We start from the raw sequence: 17,168 nt of genomic DNA, 5'->3' as shown, positions 1-17,168 counted from the left end.
TGCAAACCTGCAACCCATACTTCAGCCGGCTAACAGCATTTCGAGTGCATGAAAAGTGAAGCTCAATCTCATTATACTGCGAGTTCTTTCAACTTGACACTGTAGCAACCAGCAAGAATCTAGAGGTTCTAGTCACGATTTTTTTTTATTTTTCATTCAAAGCACTGGTTTACCATTTACGGATCAAGGAGCAAATACACTAGTCCAAGCTGGTGTGGCACTACTAGTAGCGGTCTTATACAAAACCCTCACAGTTTCTTTTTCTTCTCAAACAGTAGAAGGCAAAATTCAAGAAAGAAAGAATTGTCTATGCGGCATTTTTTCAACTTCTTCTGATCCTAAATCAAATAGCGTTGAACATGGAGAAATTTACTGCATAATCCGGATACTCTCTCTCTCTCTCTCTCTCTCTCTCTCTCTCTCTCTCTCTCTCTCTCTCTCTCTCTCTCTCTCTCTCTCTCTCTCTCTCTCTCTCTCTCTCTCTCTCTCTCTCTCTCTCTCATTATGAGCCCACCAATGTGTAACTCGCAAAGGATATATTTTCCAAGCAAGCCAATATATTCATAGAGCATGCGGGTGAATGAAATATAAGTCATAAGAATTAAGAAACAGAGTAACATAGAATATGTGAGTCGTGAAGTAGATCAGTGGAATCAAAGAACAAGTGGAAGCTATATCAGAAATCTCTCTCTCATTCATTATGAGCCCACCAATGTGTAACTCGCAAAGGATATATTTTCCAAGCAAGCCATTATATTCATAGAGCATGCGGGTGAATGAAATATAAGTCATAAGAATTAAGAAACAGAGTAACATAGAATATGAGAGTCGTGAAGTAGATCAGTGGAATCAAAGAACAAGTGGAAGCTATACCAGAAACTTCGATGAAAATTCAAAGACAAACTTTAAGCTTCGTAAAATATACATTGCACGCTCAGCATATCAGGCGATGTCTCACAAAATTATACCAGCAGCTGATCTATTACCAGAGTGTTGTTGCAGCATTTTTCGTAACAAAATGATGCAAATCATTCAGGACAGGGAGGCGGGTATTACGTAGATTCATTGAATCGGTAAGAGTTTATATCACATATGAACCAGATCATAGTTAGCTTTACAGATTCACAATTGGATCTATGTGCTTTCACATTTGGGAGGACTGATCAGAGCACAAGATAAAATTGAATTGCCTGATATGATGTCTCTTCAATAAACATTGCCTTTTTACTCTGCTCAGAGTCATACTTACAAAAAATCCTCTTGACCCATTGGAGCAGTCAGAGACTTGGAATTTATTTTACGTGCTTCTTCTCGAATGCACGAGAGATTCATCATTATCTCATTGCAAAGTCTTCCTTCAACAAGGCGTACTGGCAACCATAGCTTTGGCTTAACATCTACTATGTATGAAAGTGTCGTCTGGAATTCTTGGCCATTAGTAGGACTGGAATCCTCGTACGCCCCCACATTTAACTGCAAAACCAGTCATCTCAAAATCCTCAGAACATATTCGCTCTGTGGATTGTTGTATCTAGCATTACCCCCAACAGCATTAGCAACACAACCAAATTTGTGGAGGTATTCAGCAGCAGGTCATATATCCAACTGTTATTGACTACGGTCTATTTGCATAACAACGTAATGATGCACCTTACGGTCTCTCACCGACAGAAATCAATTATCGATGTTTCTCTTGGCAATGATTTCAACCAGAATATCCCTCTACAGTGGGGTAACCTTCAAAAATTTGTCCCATGATGATATATGGTAGACTGCAAGTGTAATCAAGTGCCATGGCAATAGAATAGAGAAGCAAGAAAAGACATGGTTAACGATAGGTGCAGACTTTGGAGCTATCTAATCAGATCTGCACCTTATGAAGAACAACGTTCTATTTTAATCCAAGATTTATAAGTTTCAATTTGAACAACTAAAACCTAATTGAAGAATTTGTAGCAAATTGTTGGTCAGTCTCTCTTTGCTTTGTATGCTAGGACACCATCCAGCAGGCACATTTCAATTGATCTGTCCTACATAGGAACCTCTACTTTTATTAGCCCAAGATTCTAAGTTTCATCAAGATCTAGAACTAAAAAAATGCATAATTTCATGAATATGCCTCATTACGAGGATAAATAACTTTACCTGTTCAATGGACCATTTTCCTTCGAATACTTGGAAATCACCTTCAATCATCTTGAATTCAATATCACGCCTTCTTCCAGAAGGAAGACACTCAAGGTCTTTCTCATAGCAATCTACGACTCCTTTAGCATTAAATTTTAGCCCAAATGCCAAGTTCTGCTGGCCAATCTGTCGAGCATACAGAGGAAGGTAAGGCTCAATGACAAATGTGGCCGTCTTTTAGCAAAGATCACATTCTGGAATAAAGAAGTTGCAGGAAAATGTAAACCCAGAATTGCAGGGATCGATCTTCACAGTGAAATGAACAGCAGGTTTTACATCCTAACATAGTTTCACCAAGTGATTATGAAAATTGCCCGGTTGACACAGATTCAGTACCGGACACTGTATTCATGTCCTGAAAGATGGAGAAAATACATTGCAATGTGTCATGACTCTCCATTAATTAAACTTACACAAAAGCAAAGCAAATATGAATGCAACCTAAACTACAAAAAATCAAAGGGAAGCCTCTTACTTATTAAGTAGATGCTCTGTGATGTATTTTGCCTCAAGAATCACAAACCTTAGGCACCACAGTACAGCAGCATATTCATACACACTAGCAAGCAACTCACAAAATTTTCCGCACCGATCGAAAAGATCAATGACAAATATATTCTCATGTTTCAGTAACTAAATTCAAGCCAGGAGCTGTAGTTTCTGTCACAATAAAACATCACAGACTGTTAAAAAAGATAATACACAACTCACACCATCTCTATCTGCTTAAGTTGTCAAAGTAACTGGCTTCACACTCTCTTAGAACAATATAGTAGGACATGAACTTCATTCAAGTTCTCGCACTGCCATTCCATGTGCCCTTGATATGTGACTGGTCTCAACGATTTTTTCGTTCGAGTATATGGAAAGTTTGCGTGCATCAAATTTTCATTATATAATCGGCTTAAAAGGGATTGTGGCAGAGTATAGAATGCAACACCGGCCGTTCACTGAAAATCAACATCTTGACCTAATGTAATGCTAATTTATCAATGCAGCATATACAGGACAAATTACAACAAAAAATTGAATTTCAACTGGAACCTCTGGACTAAGTACCTGATATAGCCTCGCGAAATTCTCTCTTTTCTCCATCAATTCGCTAACGGCAAGACCGGGAATAAAATCCGACAATCTCTCATAATCAGTCAAGATGCTCCAAATGGTGTCTAGGGTTGCGTCGATGCCAATCCTGGACAGAATCCTCCTCGAATTATTACCAGTCTCCTTAATCTCTATGAAAACCCCATCTCCGCTCACAGACTCGCCCTCATCCAATCCCTCACCCTCCTCAGCTTCATCGTCTTCCACCGGACTGTAATCGATCTTGGCGCAAAAGGGCAAGTGGCTGAATCGAGGGTCGATGCCTTTGGTCGCAGTGAACAAGAAATTCCGGGAATTGTTGCTTGAGATGGGGATGACGAATCTTGAACTCGAAGTGGGTGGCAAGGAAAGGCAAGGAACTGCAGACGTACGGATTTGGCGCAGGGAATGGTTCGATTCGAGCGAAGCTGGAGAAAGCATGTTTCTTGGCAAAATTTAGTAAATTCAAAGACGACCCATTTCGATTCTCGCGCAGTTTGGATCGAAGCTCGCTGATGGAGCGAAATTTGTCCGGGCAGTGGCGAGGGAGATGGCGATTCGGGTGTCAGGAATGTGTCGGAAGTTGGAGGAAAGATCGGAACTTCGGAAAGGTCCGACGAACAGGAACATGCCAGCCAAACGGTGTGTTATCTGAAGTGTCTGGTTATCGGGCGGTCATCAGTGTCCCAGCTGTGCGGTGAAGATGATGTTGTCTGACTGAATTGATCCATGGAGATGAGTGTGCATCGTGTCACCAGCCCTCTCTCATTTTAAGAGTCTTGAATATGTGCAAGACGCAATTGCAATCTGGATTTAGTTAGATGTATTCCAATACCCTTCTCATGAAAAGAAATTTAACGTGGAAAGTATACTTAAAAGGACCGAAGGCTAGAAACTTAATTGGAACTTACATGAGCTTAATTGTTAATTTTAGTTAGAAGAAAAGATTGGATGTATCTAATCACGCTTCGAGCAAGAAGTTGTTCAATCGAACTTTCTCATGTCACTTATACATGTTCATAATTTGTTATGGGGTTTCTCGATCTAATAATTACGATTAACCAAATTCTAGTTATGACTTGGTCCTATAGCATGGCACTTATCCCTGTTGTAGAAATGATTTTTTCTCACCAATGGTTGGATCTCATATTATGGCATTTGAATTGTATTTGATTTCCCTGTAATTCATTCACTCCAAGTAACTATTTTTCCCTTTGGGTTCTTACTTGTCTACATCGTTGCCCATAAGGATAAATAGAAGATTCTCTTCATAATATTCTTCCACCAAGCTTTTTCTTCTTTCTTCAGTTCATGGCAAATCCACCCTACTTGAGTTCCTCTTCATTAACAAACCCAACTTGTTCACGGATGGAATCTCTTTTTCTCGAAGTGCTATTCTGATTTGGTGCACTGCATACCGATTATTCTGGATTTCAATTTTAAACATGGCGAGAGGATTCGATATCGATTCTTCTATAAATATTGTAAACATTAGTTGTATCGTTTGACAAGATGCTGATTTTCTTCATTGCTGTACTTAATCTCCTACACAAGGTTGGATTTTTTAAGGGACACCATCTGCAATCTGAGTTCTAGATGAAAGACAACTTTTGGCATTAACGGCTCATAAGTAGAACCATTTTTCACTGTCATCCGGGCCACAACATATTGGCTAGTTACAGACTCGTAAGGAAAAGGAAAAGCACTAGATGATCTGACCATTCTGTAAGCTGATTAGGATGTATTCCCCTAAGTGATGGTTGAGTACAACATCAGATGCAGAGTATTAGCTGAAAGGCTTTCAAGACATGTTGGAACTTTTGGCGTTATCGGCTCATAAGTAGAACCATTTTCCACTGTCATCCGGGCCACAACATATTGACTAGTTACAGACTCATAAGGAAAAGGAAAAGCACTTGATATTCTGACCATTCTGTGAGTTGATTAGGATGTATCCCCCTAAGTGATGACTGAGTAAAACATCAGATTCAGAGTTTTAGTTAAAAGGCTTTCAAGACATGTCGGGCACTTTGCCCGATTGGTTGATACTAGAAAAGATGGATCTATGCAAGGACCACGGTCTCGACGGCCGTGGACTGGATGACTTGCTCCAACTGTTCTCCTTCTTGACCCTCCCATATCTCGGGTAAGGCTTCTCGGATGTTGTGAATGCTTCTCAGGGCATGATCTGCACCAGGCACCAACACTGAGCTCCCCACCTGCCATAGAAGTTCCAGACCCGTTTATTAGTTTCTGTACAGTAATGGACTGAAGACATCATCTTTCATCATTTATAGAATAAATCCAGTTGAATTTTAGGACGAGAACCCCTCAATTAGTGTTTTTTGTAAACATCCTCTAGGTTGGGAAATCGATTCTTTTGTCTCTATCTCCAAGGACCCTAATCATAGATTTAGCTTTTTCTCTTGGTGACATTACGATTTTCACAAGCGTCCACAGATTCAAATTTAGCTTTTTCTCTTAGTGACATTTCAGTATTTTTATATAAACAGAGTGGACATGGCTGCATATTATTCTAGCAAGTTGATAACTTGGACAAGAGTGGTTAGTGTAGTTCGGACAAACTCTGTGATTGTTAATCTGATGATACCATAATCAGTGGGTTGTCCACCAAATTTCTCCTCCAAGATGTGTAGAGTAAAACTAGAGCTCAAGAGCTTACAATGACTGTATGTAGTCCTGCTGCTTTCCCACTAGCAATGTTTCGAGCACTGTCATCAAAGAAAATCTGGGAAGCAGGAAATCAAGGTAATTTGCTTATATCCAGCCTTAAAATTTCATAAAAACACAAGGTGGTAAGAGCATTAGTATTTACTGTTTTGCTGGGATCAACATCTGCTATCTTGATTGCTGCTTCAATGGCTTCCACTGAGGGTTTACAGAGGATTCGCGTCTTGGAGCTTACAATGTTGCTGCCAATTTGGCTGTCAACCTCTATGTCACCTTCTGCCTGCACTGAATCACCATCTAACTGATCCATAATAGGCTCAAGAGCAGGGTTGAGAGTTTCGAAGCATATTATGCCTTCAAAGCAATCTTCTAACCCCAGCCTGCTCAGAACTTGGTCTACATGCGCTTTGTCTCCATTGGTAAAGATCTGTATATGCCAAATCAACGCATTAAAATTGCAAATACAAAGATCACGTCATGATCAGTTCAAATGCTTAACATACAATTTTGCGCTGCGGCATGGAAAGTAGGAGATTTCTCAATACAGGATCCGGTTTCAGTGTTTCATAAGGCAGCCTTCCATGAACATATGCATGGAATTCATCATTGTCAAATTCATAACCCAGAGCCTGGAACAAACTAATTAGATTAGTAAGATATATTTCTGAAGTCATAAGCACAAAGCATGAGAGCAGAAATATTGATGGCCCAAAATATCTAATTTCATCTCCCTTCGAGCTTTGAGACAATCTAAGGAAGTTGGGGCAAAACTGTTTTTACCTTTAGACCAGCCATTGTGGTGCCATGTTCCCTGTACAGTTCCAAGCACATCCTTGGAACTTCACTTTCCTCGATATGCAACTTATGGAGCATGAACTCTGCAGTTGAAGAAACTCGGTATCATTCATCAAGATTTGCAATTCCAACATCAACTATAGTGACATCACTACTTTTATCACCATAAGCTACCATACCTTCGATATTCTTCCGGCAAGCCAGATTGAGGCCTGAGCTCAAAGGGTACAGAGTATCATCCATATCTGGTCATCATTGACAGTTCGCATCAATTGAGATGCTTGGAAAAATATTTATCTTCTAGCAATATTAACTTAGTCCCAAATAAATTTCTGCGAATTAGGGTGTGAAGAGTTCCAAACTTACCGAAGAGCAAGCACTCATACTTGGTTTCAGCAGACCTGTCAACAGCATCCATCTTCAAGAAAGTACCTGCAACAATCCACGAGATTGGACACAAAAGCGTATATGAGAGCATATTCCAAGTTCCTCATATAATCCTTAATCCTCTACTCCCGACTAAGCAGAAGAAACTTGTGAATTTAAGAATACTCCGGTTGAAAATAAACAAGATAATATGTTTAGCTCACTCTTGAATTCCCTTCTCCTTAAAATTCTTATTTTAAGGTATAAAGAACTTAAGAGTACATGCATGTGAAAAGAGAGACCTAGTGAACCCATCAAGAGCGTTTGAGTTAAAAGATCACAGGCCTTAACATGACAAGCTGTTCAAGCAGTTTCCATTTTGTAGACAAGACAACCTTGTGTCCTGGTATTCTTAAGGGCATCAACTCAGCATATTTTTTATTATATCTCTGATTAAAGCAATGCAGAAACCCATCAAACTCCACCACAGATTCCCAAATAAAGAATCGACAGTGCTTTGTCCAGCCACACAGAAAGACAAGATAGGCATACTTAGAAAAATGCGTAAATGCAAGCGCAAGCAAAACCCTCCAAACAGTGAGAATGACTACAGCAGCTCTGAAAGCATGGATGAGGTATTGGGTCACAAGGCGTATTTATACTACAGCTGAAGGGGTCCACTAACATGAGGAATGTGCAAGGTGACATATCCAATATCCTATGCGGGGAGCATATCTCCTCATCCCTGCGGTACAAATCCCAAATTGTTCAAATCCTTTGTGCTTTAGTTACCTGTCATTGTCTTGCAGGGAAGGGGGAAATGAGAGAAAAATGCTTTTTGTCATCTATGTTGCTCACCAAAAGGGCCAATCCCTATAATACAGGACAATTGACCTAATGGCCCAATACATTTATGCCACCTCCCTGTTGATGGGGAGAAATAAAGAATCTTCTAGATAAAGCTAATGTGATGAACGGAGATATTCACTTGAGGATATGTTTGTTTCACTGAAAACGTGTAGTTAAAAAATGTCTTCGGAAAATCAATTTTAGAGAAAGTAAATTAATTTCTTATATTTGCTTGTGCCGAAAGCAAGTTGAAAAAATTGGTTTTGTGATATTTGATGACAAGGGAATCCACCAAAGGCAGCTTGCATCGTTTAAAGTGACATGTAATGATTAATGAACTGGAATCTAACAACTTCTTTGTTTATTCCATGGTCCATCAAAATAATAAGAATTACAAAGAAATTAGGAAAGAAGTTATGGCGTTATGTTTGTAAAATACTTTTATCTGATGGTGTTTTTCGGAAATTTCGGAGAACGTGAGCATTAATGAAGTATATTCGGGAGGTGGTAAACTAAACTTATGAAAAAAACACATAAGAGACTTACCGAAGAAAAAATTTGATGAGAGATAGGAAATGGACATTGTTGGACCTATTCTTCACACTTGGACGCAGAGCAAGAATCAAAGAAAATGATTTTTTTTTTACCAGAATAGGAAGTTGTTTTCCCCAATAAGCTTGTTATTTTCAATGCACGGCAATTGTTTCCGTCCATCTATCCACTAGTTTTCTGTTATCCAAATACTGGAAAGATCGAAAACAATTTCACGGAAACGAAATTTTCGCCAATCAAACTGACCCTTAACTTTCCAGTAAAAGAAGAAACGTTGATCACATTAACTCGAAAACATGGACCTAGGCCGTACATTTGGTAATCTTACTTTTTTTACTTACTTTCGATCATGAAATACATCACTAATCAAATGAACCGAGCTAGAGGCGGGCCAAAAGCAGAGCGGGAGGCACAAAGATGGGAGCATTGCACTATGCAATGTGAGAAATCAAATGTAATGCACACACATATCTCTATTCCATAATCACTCACCCAACTTGCCAGACACCGACTCATTATCACTACACCAAGGGTGCATTTGTTTCACTGATAAAAGAAAATATATATCATGAAAATCACTTTTAAGAAAAACGTTTAATTTTCATCTGTTTGATGGTTTAAGGAGAGCGATTTCCTTCTAGAACCTCGTTTTCCTCGATCCAAGTTTATTATTTTCAGTCCACGGAAGAAATCAGTTTTCCACGTATCGATTAGCCTCCCGCCGTCCAAACATTGAAAAGCCGGAAAACAATGTTACGAAAACAGTTTTCCTTCGAACAAAGGGATCCCAAATACGAATACATAGTTTCGAAGCACTCATCTTACAAAAGAAATCTTTGGATATTGCCAGTAGTGGACTGTCAGGTCAGATCAAGTTGGCTAGGAATCAGGGAATCCTGAATGTGGGTTGAGGAAGTGGGTGGAGGGGGTGGGCTTTGCCTTCTTGAAGATCAGGATTATTCTTTGCACAAGAATAATCCTGATGGGCAAAAAGATAAAGACGATCTGGAACGGGGACCATGGCGGCATATGCAGAAACTGCAGTTTCTTCACGATTCGATTCCCCCTGTCCACGAGCGATGATGCAGAGGCTTCAGTCAGAAGTCGGGATGAGTCGCCGACGGCGCATCAGCATCGATCCTCGGATCTTTTTCCTTGCCTCCCCTTACGCGCGCCACGTTGGTTCGAGGGTGGCGATGCTTCGAATGATTCGGATTCGTCTTGCGACTGACTCCCACTCTTCTTCTTGGGATTTGCTTAAAGTGCGATACTTTGTTAGTGCAGATGCTTGCGTTCCTAACTTGGTCCTATGCACGGCGGTCCTGTCGATTCGGTTCGTATCTCCAACGGTTCGTGTCACTACACTTGTCAAAGCGATTAAATAAGAAAACTTACGATTTTCAACGTATTGATTGTTCTCGTGTTTTGTAAACTTTAACTCAATATCTTGAAAATTGAATATAACGAAGTATATTTATGGAGATTAGAGATTTCGTTATTAGAGAATATTCAGCTATTATCAGAGCCACCAAAAGAGGAGATCAAATCAAACCCTAGCCTTTTCTTCATTTATGCTCTCTTTAGTCATCTCATTTCAGTAACTTCCTGATTTTGTCAACACTTCAACATCACTACCATGGACGTTATTCATTGTGGTACTCTTTTTTAATTGCGAGCATCATCGACGAGTGAAATTGCTGTCAAATATACATATAGTTGTGAGCGTCGGAATCAAGCACTCCTTCATCGCGCAGCCAAAGATGAGCACCATGGGGGTGATGTCATCAAGTATCTAGCTAGCCGTGAGTGCCAGAGTCGAGCCAAAGATGAGCACCATGGGGTGATGCAATTTAGTTTGCTACAATTCAAGTTGGGTTTCCACAAGGTTTTATCAAGGTTATATGAGGAAGATATGTCAACTTTCTGAGCATGTGTCGCTTCGGCGCTTTTAAGTGTAATGTCTGGCTTACCCGGCGCATGATCAGACTTTGGAAGAAAGTTGAATCAGTATATGCAAGTCGGATGCTCCGGGTTGAGGTGAAGTGATGAATTATATTTATAGAGATTAGAGATTTTCTTATAAGAGAATATCTAATTATTTTTAACAAGGCACTTCACATAGATTTTGAAATTTTTATTTTTATTCTTTTTACGGCAAAATGAAGGAGGCTAACCCTCAGACTTGCTTAAAACCTATCTAATATAATATTGTAAAGTTGGGAAGAGTTCATATCGTTTTGCGACGTGGCGTGTGACTGATCACATTGGGGGCAAATGGAGGTGACCGCATGCCACGTCGCAATTTCATTACACGTGGTGTCCATTGTCATATTAAACTAATAAGTTAATTTGCTTATTACTTCTCGCCATCCTACGAATCCCACGAGCATGACACAAATTGAACCGTCGATCCCTATTCACGATCGACCGTTTGGATTTGCTGGAGATTTCTGGCTGAGGACCTCTATTTTGGCTATAAAATCGAATAATAATATAATAGATATCCTATGCACGCATGAGTTTGTGGGTTCTTACTTTTTGCATGAAACATGTGCATATGATGATCACGTTGCGCCAATGGAAGTTGTTGCGGCAAACGATCAAACAGTAAAATAGACATAATAAGAAAATAAATTAAACATCAAATTTACATGATTCGGTCGGTATGACATACGTCAACTTGGAGAACAGTAAAGAATTCGACTCTAAATCAAACGACACAACGGTGAATACAACCACACTCTAATCACTGAAAATCGCATTAGTGCTAGTGAACAGCAACATGTTTCTAATACTAGTATGGCTAGATTAGTAAGGTTACCTGACCACACTTCTTCGAGAGTCCAACATCCAATCGCAGTCGATGGGATTTATTCATCAAGTAGCTTGCCGTAACAAGCGCATCCGCTAGGAATCTCCTAGCCATACCAACACTAGAGATCATTTTATGAGCCATTCCTAGTAATATCTTGCCCATCAACTCTGCAACATGTTGTGATTCATTAGCACTAATGCGACGTTTATTTTGCCCATCAACTCTACAACATGTTGTGATTCATTAGCACTAATGCGACATTCTACTATGCCTTCCTTCATTTGTATTTGTCTTCTTCTTTATTGCTTTTTGCAGAATATATGGGGAAAGTTTTTGGAATTATCATGACCCTAATGGCTCAAAGAGAGGTTCTGAACTGACAGATTTTTTGTCGGTCAATGGTGTCTTTTGCTGGGATGACCATTTCAAGCCTCAATGTGGACAAAACCAGTTGCATATTCCCTGCATTATCGGACTTTCTTTTCCGATCTTTGCTTTGTCGATCCTTTTATATGGTAACTCGTTGTATGTAGTCACCTCTGCAAGAGAGTATTTTCCCCTTCTTCATTTGAATCAATACATTAATTCCCTTGTCAGCATCCAGTAACGGCATATCAAATCAGATCAAATTGGACATCAAGTAGACAGTAAGCTAGAAGCCGAGCATTTTCTGTGCATGATCGATTCATCTGAACTGTAGGAGAACTAGGAAGGCTGAAAAGGCTGTCATACATATCGCATCTCGTTGAGAGTGTTCTAGGCGACTTGTACCAAAGTTCAAAGCAGCTATAAGATTTTAAATATAACCCAAGTGAGGCTTTTCAAAGATAAATACTATATAATGAAAAAAAGATCCATACTACAATGTAGTGAAGCTATAGGGTTTTTCCCCTGGGGTTTGAGTGCAAAAGTACAAGCATTTTTGCCGTACCAAAATATTTACTATAATTGATAAATACAAATACCATTGCATTCTACTTGCAAAATTAATGACCATTCATATTTTGAGAAAGCGAAATGAGACTTGTAGTTAGCCTAACAACTGAATGTCTCCTTTTCAATATATGCGAATCAAAAGAACCTCGAGTATAGCCAGGGATAACTACTCTCTAAAACTTGCCATTGCCTATCATCCACAACCAGCCTAGAGCGACTCCCGAAAATGTCCCACCCAAGAGAAACAGCACAAGCAAGTTGCCTAAGGTATTTTGTTCCGGTCCCTGAAAAAACAGATCGACCCATTTTGAATTGTAAGAAGAAACTGTGCTAAAATGAACACAACTCAAAAGAGATATAAAGTTCACGTCAAACCTTGTAGCCCTTGGGTGCTACTGTCATAACAGAGACGGTAAGATAACCATGGGTCAAGCCCAAGAAAGAAACGAGCATTATCATCCACCCCTGATCACCATACTTTGCTGTGAAGTAGAAAGCAGGGACAAAAAAGAAACGGGCAAGAGTCGCTAACATGAGACCCTTTCGGGACTCTAACTTCAGCCAACTGATAAGGGGAATGTACTGAGATATGAAATCCCATACATTGTAAATAGCAATCAAAACTAGCGAGTACCTAAAACGGATGCGATGAAGCAAGATTGTAGTGAGTACACAAACCTTTGCAAAGGGCAACATTCAGTATGATATGTACACAGTCAGCAGATAATATGAAATTATCTTACAAATACCAAAAATCTTTAAAACATAGGGAATAAAAGTGAGAGGTGTCACATTTACTAGAGAAATCGGCTTATGTTTCTAGTACTCACCATGATCTCAATTGGTGTGTTCCGGTGTTCTCATAGAGAAAGCCCGGGAAAATTGTCAATGTCAAAACATGTGTAAGATATAGACCAATGGCATAATCTATGTTTTGAAACAACAATTGTTTGTTGCTCAATCGATCATCTTTAGAGCATTCATCCTGCCAAAATTACAAAATTTTCAAGGTTTCAGATACATTGAAAGGAACACAAATTTTACAACTACAACAGAGAAAGTTCCATTGCTATGATGCACCTGTCTTTGAATCCCAGCGGCAGCAAGATCAGCTGAGACAGATTTACACCCTTCCAAGGCCGCCTTGGAGCGGCAGGACTTCACAACTGGAATCTTAGCGAACCAAGTAGCATACAGAATGATGCATATAAGCTCAAAGAACGTGGAGATTGCCAGAAACAACACTGAAAAATAAATTGAAGATTGATGAGAAGAGTTCTGCAAATTACTTCCACTTGACAAAGCTGATTATTGCACAACATAGGAAGGTGACTTTTAGCTACTTACTGATAATTCCTTAAAAAATGAGATAGACCATGGTATGACATAAAACCTAAGTCCTTAAGGACTGCATGCTATAAGCACGTGATCACAGATGCTATCAAGTCAAACTAGACTTGCTCGAATGTTAAAATTCCACAAACAACAAGACCCCTACATGACAGGATGAATTTAGAAATTGATAAAGATTTTTTGATGAGGACAAAGAATTACATACTAGCTCCCTTGCGAAGACCGTCATGAGTCTTGTCAAAGGCTGCTTTTGTCATCAACCTCAAAGCAGATGTTAGAGCTCCTGATGCAGCTGAACCAGCAAAATACGACTGCAAAAATGAAAAAGACCAAGATCCAACTTGAAAGATGTATCTTTAAGGGAATAATTTGCAGAAAGAATGCAATAAGACGATAGGAGACCGCCCACCTGCATGAATTCAGGACACATGAAAGACAGATCGCCGACCATACCACCTTGAACCTGAGCATTCGCCACTCCAAAACAGGCAACGAGCACACATATACCGAAGTAAAGCCCAACTCCCCCTTTCCCTGATGTGGCCAAGTCCAACTATCATGTATGAAATCCAGCAATGGAGTTAATGTAAGATATTAGAATTCAGGGAAAATAACTTGAATTAGATAATTGCACTAGTAGGAGCACCATGAATAGAAAGATTTATGCCTTCGGACAACTTACAACTATGAGAAAGAGTGTGCTTAGAGTGAAAAGATAGTATCCAACTATATTCCTCTTTCTTGTGTTGACTTTAGATTCACGGTACACTAAGATAGCCATCGTCCCAATTGCGAATGGTTGATAAACAACTGTAAGCACTCTCGAAGGATGATAATGCTTTAGCCAACACAAAACATATAGTTAGAATAGCAAAACCAACCCGTGACTTCACATTACCCTAAGCAAATTACAAACCGAAATAAGTAGAAGAAAAGATATCAAAAGACAAGTAAATAATTTGCTAGTCCTAAAATAGCACTTCTCAGATGATCATGTTAATTACTCATCCGGATGTCACCCAGCGTAGTGATGGTTATATCAGCCATATAGCAACAAACTCTTATTGCTACGAGTCAACTGATGAAGAAGATGAACCTTGGCCATGATGGCAGTGGGGAAATCACGGTACAACAAATCAAATTGATTAGAAAAATTCTCTGGACACGCCTGTTTTCTAGTCAGACATTGTTGACTAAACAATTACAGAACTACAATTCTCAGAACTCAAACAGAGTCAAGACTCTTCCATATCAAATCAGACAGCTAAAGATAACAAAAAGTTCACTAAATGGATTACCGGGAAAACTTTATAGTAATAATCTCCGATGGTCAGAATACTGTTCCAAGCCACAAGAGACCCAAGTCCAAGGACCCAACAGAACACCATTGCCTTAAACTTCCCCTGAAAAACAATTTGGTAAATTGACTCCAACATGTCATCAAACAGGCGCAGAGCATTGATCAAGATAATACTCGTGTACCCGTTTTCCCAATAAAACTGTAAAACAAGACAAACGAGCGCATTGAGACACAGACCTCAAGTCGAACTGGAACCCGCGTTTCACCAGCATCGGCCATTGTTGCTTCCCTGCAAAACTCAACAAAGAAAACAAACTCAGCCCACAGAAAGGTTACTTTGGAGTCTGGTCAATCAAAAGCTATATACCTAAGAGACATTGAACGGTGATTACTTAGGGAGCGACGTGGTTACACCGAACAGCAACTTAGACAGAAGGAAGAATTTGTCTTTTCTTTCTGTATGAAGAAGAGCGCGCAGAGAAACTGAAGGCAGCAGGGCGTGGACTGTTGGTGATCCGCTGGGAGGAATTCAAGGAGGATTCTTTGCCTTTTTGAGGTGATGGAATTGAAAGTGCCATCGAGATAATCTTCTCTATTTTTTGAAAGACCTTATTCTATCAATAGAGTATCCTAGTCCTAGATGGTCTAAAAGTTCACTTCTCTGTGAATAATGTAATCTTTTAGGATTAAAGCAAGAATTTAACAATGTAATCTTTTAGGTTATAAAAAGCGTGAGACATTTTATAGATCAACTTCCAACTATCTTATTAACTTTAAAAACGACCTTATTGATTAGTTAGGCATAAATCATAAATTAATCTGACGAATGTATATGAATTTTCATGAAACCCTTGGAAAGAAAATTCGAGATTAAAATCCTCTTTCAACTTTTCTTTTCATACTAAAAAGATATCCCTTTTGGAGTTTCCTCCAGGTCAATCTCTCGAGTCTTTGGAGATGTCCTTATCTTCCTCTGAAGAGGAAACATCTTCACGAGCATTCGACATTTTGTGTATCGTGTAGGAGAGAGTGATGTGGTGCGCATATCTTTGGAATTGCACCCGGGTCAATAATCGAGTGTCGAGGATTATCACCTTTCGTTCTGGTGTCGACATAAGCTCGGGACCCGAGACGATATGCGCGTCGCTCGGTGCTCTTGGAGCACCATGCCGTTCTCGGCGAAAATGAGTTTTCCTGCCGTATTATAGATAGAAAGTCCATGAATGCGAAAGAATTCTCAAGCTATAATTGGCGAGTCATTTGAGGATGGAGGATTGAATGTATCCAATACGATTGAAGGCTCCGTTGGACAGTGTCTCCGAACTGTAATTTAGAGGGGGAACATGGAGATGGGTGTAGGGTTTGAGGTTGGACCGGTTTTTTTAATTTAGAGGGGGTTCATATTGTGGTGGGTTTTAGACTAGTCGGTCACGTATTTAACACGAGAGTGAAAAACTCTGAGAATTCTCTCAATCAACTAAATATCTTCCACCAAAAGTCATTCTTTGATTTTTTTTTTATAATTAGACTTGGTTTGGGTGGCGATCAGGATAGGAATTTGTGAGTGCAACAAGGATCTACACTAAACTAAAATCCATGAAAAAGATAAATGTGAATACTGGAAACTGATAAATTGGGAAGTACAGAGTCGTGTTCATGATTATCGGGTCCCCTTTACAATGATTCGACTTAGCCTTATATAGCCTATGCTTAGTGTAACCGCTTTTACGGAGTTAGTTTTCGATATTTGGATAACGACTGCATACCCTTGTTTTTCGACTCCAAGATCATGCTTCATAATTGCAACCTTATCTATCAGCGGTTACACCCCTTTAGTTATCGTTGGGCTTGACTTCAGGCTTCGTGTTTGTCCTTCATAACTGCACATCAATCTTCTTATTCAAGGACTATTGATAACTTCTTAATCGACGTCCTCATCGCTTTCAGTGTTTTGCCCTTACTACTTGGCTACATTCTACCGAGTATCGATCGTGGACCAGTTACCATCTTCGTCCACCACTATTGTGGTCATCGAAAATTACGGTCATCGGTAAACCTTCTTTGCTATCGACAACTCTTTGATATTATATTTGCTCAACACCAAGTTTTATATCGGCGTTATGCCGATTGTCATAGTTGTGTTATCGACCAGCCTCTCTCCGGTCAGTGACTTTGATTACTTAGCACCGCATAATTTACAATACTTGTTCGTTTTCGGGTGTCAACAGCACGAGACGATAC

At 39.6% G+C, this 17,168-nt stretch overlaps 3 protein-coding genes across 5 annotated transcripts; all 3 read right to left on the bottom strand.

Annotated features, from left to right (window-relative positions):
* Nucleotides 1-846: 846 nt before the first annotated feature.
* On the bottom strand, nt 847-3,933 carry LOC115689555 (uncharacterized). Its single transcript, XM_030615632.2, has 3 exons — nt 3,247-3,933; nt 2,146-2,313; nt 847-1,473 (listed from the first exon to the last, which is right to left on the bottom strand). The coding sequence occupies exons 1-3, from the start codon at nt 3,709-3,711 to the stop codon at nt 1,246-1,248; spliced, it is 861 nt and encodes a 286-aa protein (XP_030471492.1). The 5' UTR covers nt 3,712-3,933; the 3' UTR covers nt 847-1,245.
* Nucleotides 3,934-5,107: 1,174 nt separating this feature from the next.
* LOC115689556 (suppressor of disruption of TFIIS) lies at nt 5,108-7,769 on the bottom strand. 2 transcript variants are annotated; one of them, XM_030615633.2, is made up of 8 exons: nt 7,675-7,769; nt 7,123-7,188; nt 6,936-7,001; nt 6,742-6,839; nt 6,465-6,590; nt 6,107-6,388; nt 5,954-6,019; nt 5,108-5,489 (listed from the first exon to the last, which is right to left on the bottom strand). In XM_030615633.2, the coding sequence occupies exons 2-8, from the start codon at nt 7,172-7,174 to the stop codon at nt 5,334-5,336; spliced, it is 846 nt and encodes a 281-aa protein (XP_030471493.1). In that variant the 5' UTR covers nt 7,175-7,188; nt 7,675-7,769; the 3' UTR covers nt 5,108-5,333. The 2 variants fall into 2 exon arrangements, with proteins under 2 accessions (XP_030471493.1, XP_056163039.1); XM_056307064.1 differs by lacking the exon at nt 7,675-7,769 and adding an exon at nt 7,425-7,485.
* A 4,466-nt stretch (nt 7,770-12,235) lies between these two features.
* LOC115689563 (equilibrative nucleotide transporter 3-like) lies at nt 12,236-15,206 on the bottom strand. Of its 2 annotated transcripts, none has more exons than XM_056307073.1 (9): nt 15,165-15,206; nt 14,926-15,030; nt 14,310-14,465; nt 14,037-14,180; nt 13,833-13,938; nt 13,328-13,518; nt 13,105-13,259; nt 12,650-12,908; nt 12,236-12,558 (listed from the first exon to the last, which is right to left on the bottom strand). In XM_056307073.1, exons 1-9 carry the CDS (start codon nt 15,204-15,206, stop codon nt 12,448-12,450), a joined length of 1,269 nt encoding a protein of 422 aa, XP_056163048.1. In that variant the 3' UTR covers nt 12,236-12,447. The 2 variants fall into 2 exon arrangements, with proteins under 2 accessions (XP_056163048.1, XP_030471509.2); XM_030615649.2 differs by having other exon boundaries at nt 13,355-13,518.
* Nucleotides 15,207-17,168: the final 1,962 nt, after the last annotated feature.

This window comes from Syzygium oleosum, unplaced genomic scaffold (genome assembly GCF_021117445.2).
Source record: "Syzygium oleosum isolate NSW1041296 unplaced genomic scaffold, Sole_v2.1 Sole_v2.49, whole genome shotgun sequence".
NCBI classification, from domain to species: domain Eukaryota; kingdom Viridiplantae; phylum Streptophyta; class Magnoliopsida; order Myrtales; family Myrtaceae; genus Syzygium; species Syzygium oleosum.
Note: the sequence above shows the minus strand (reverse complement) of the source record. Positions and strands in the feature narration are given on the sequence as shown.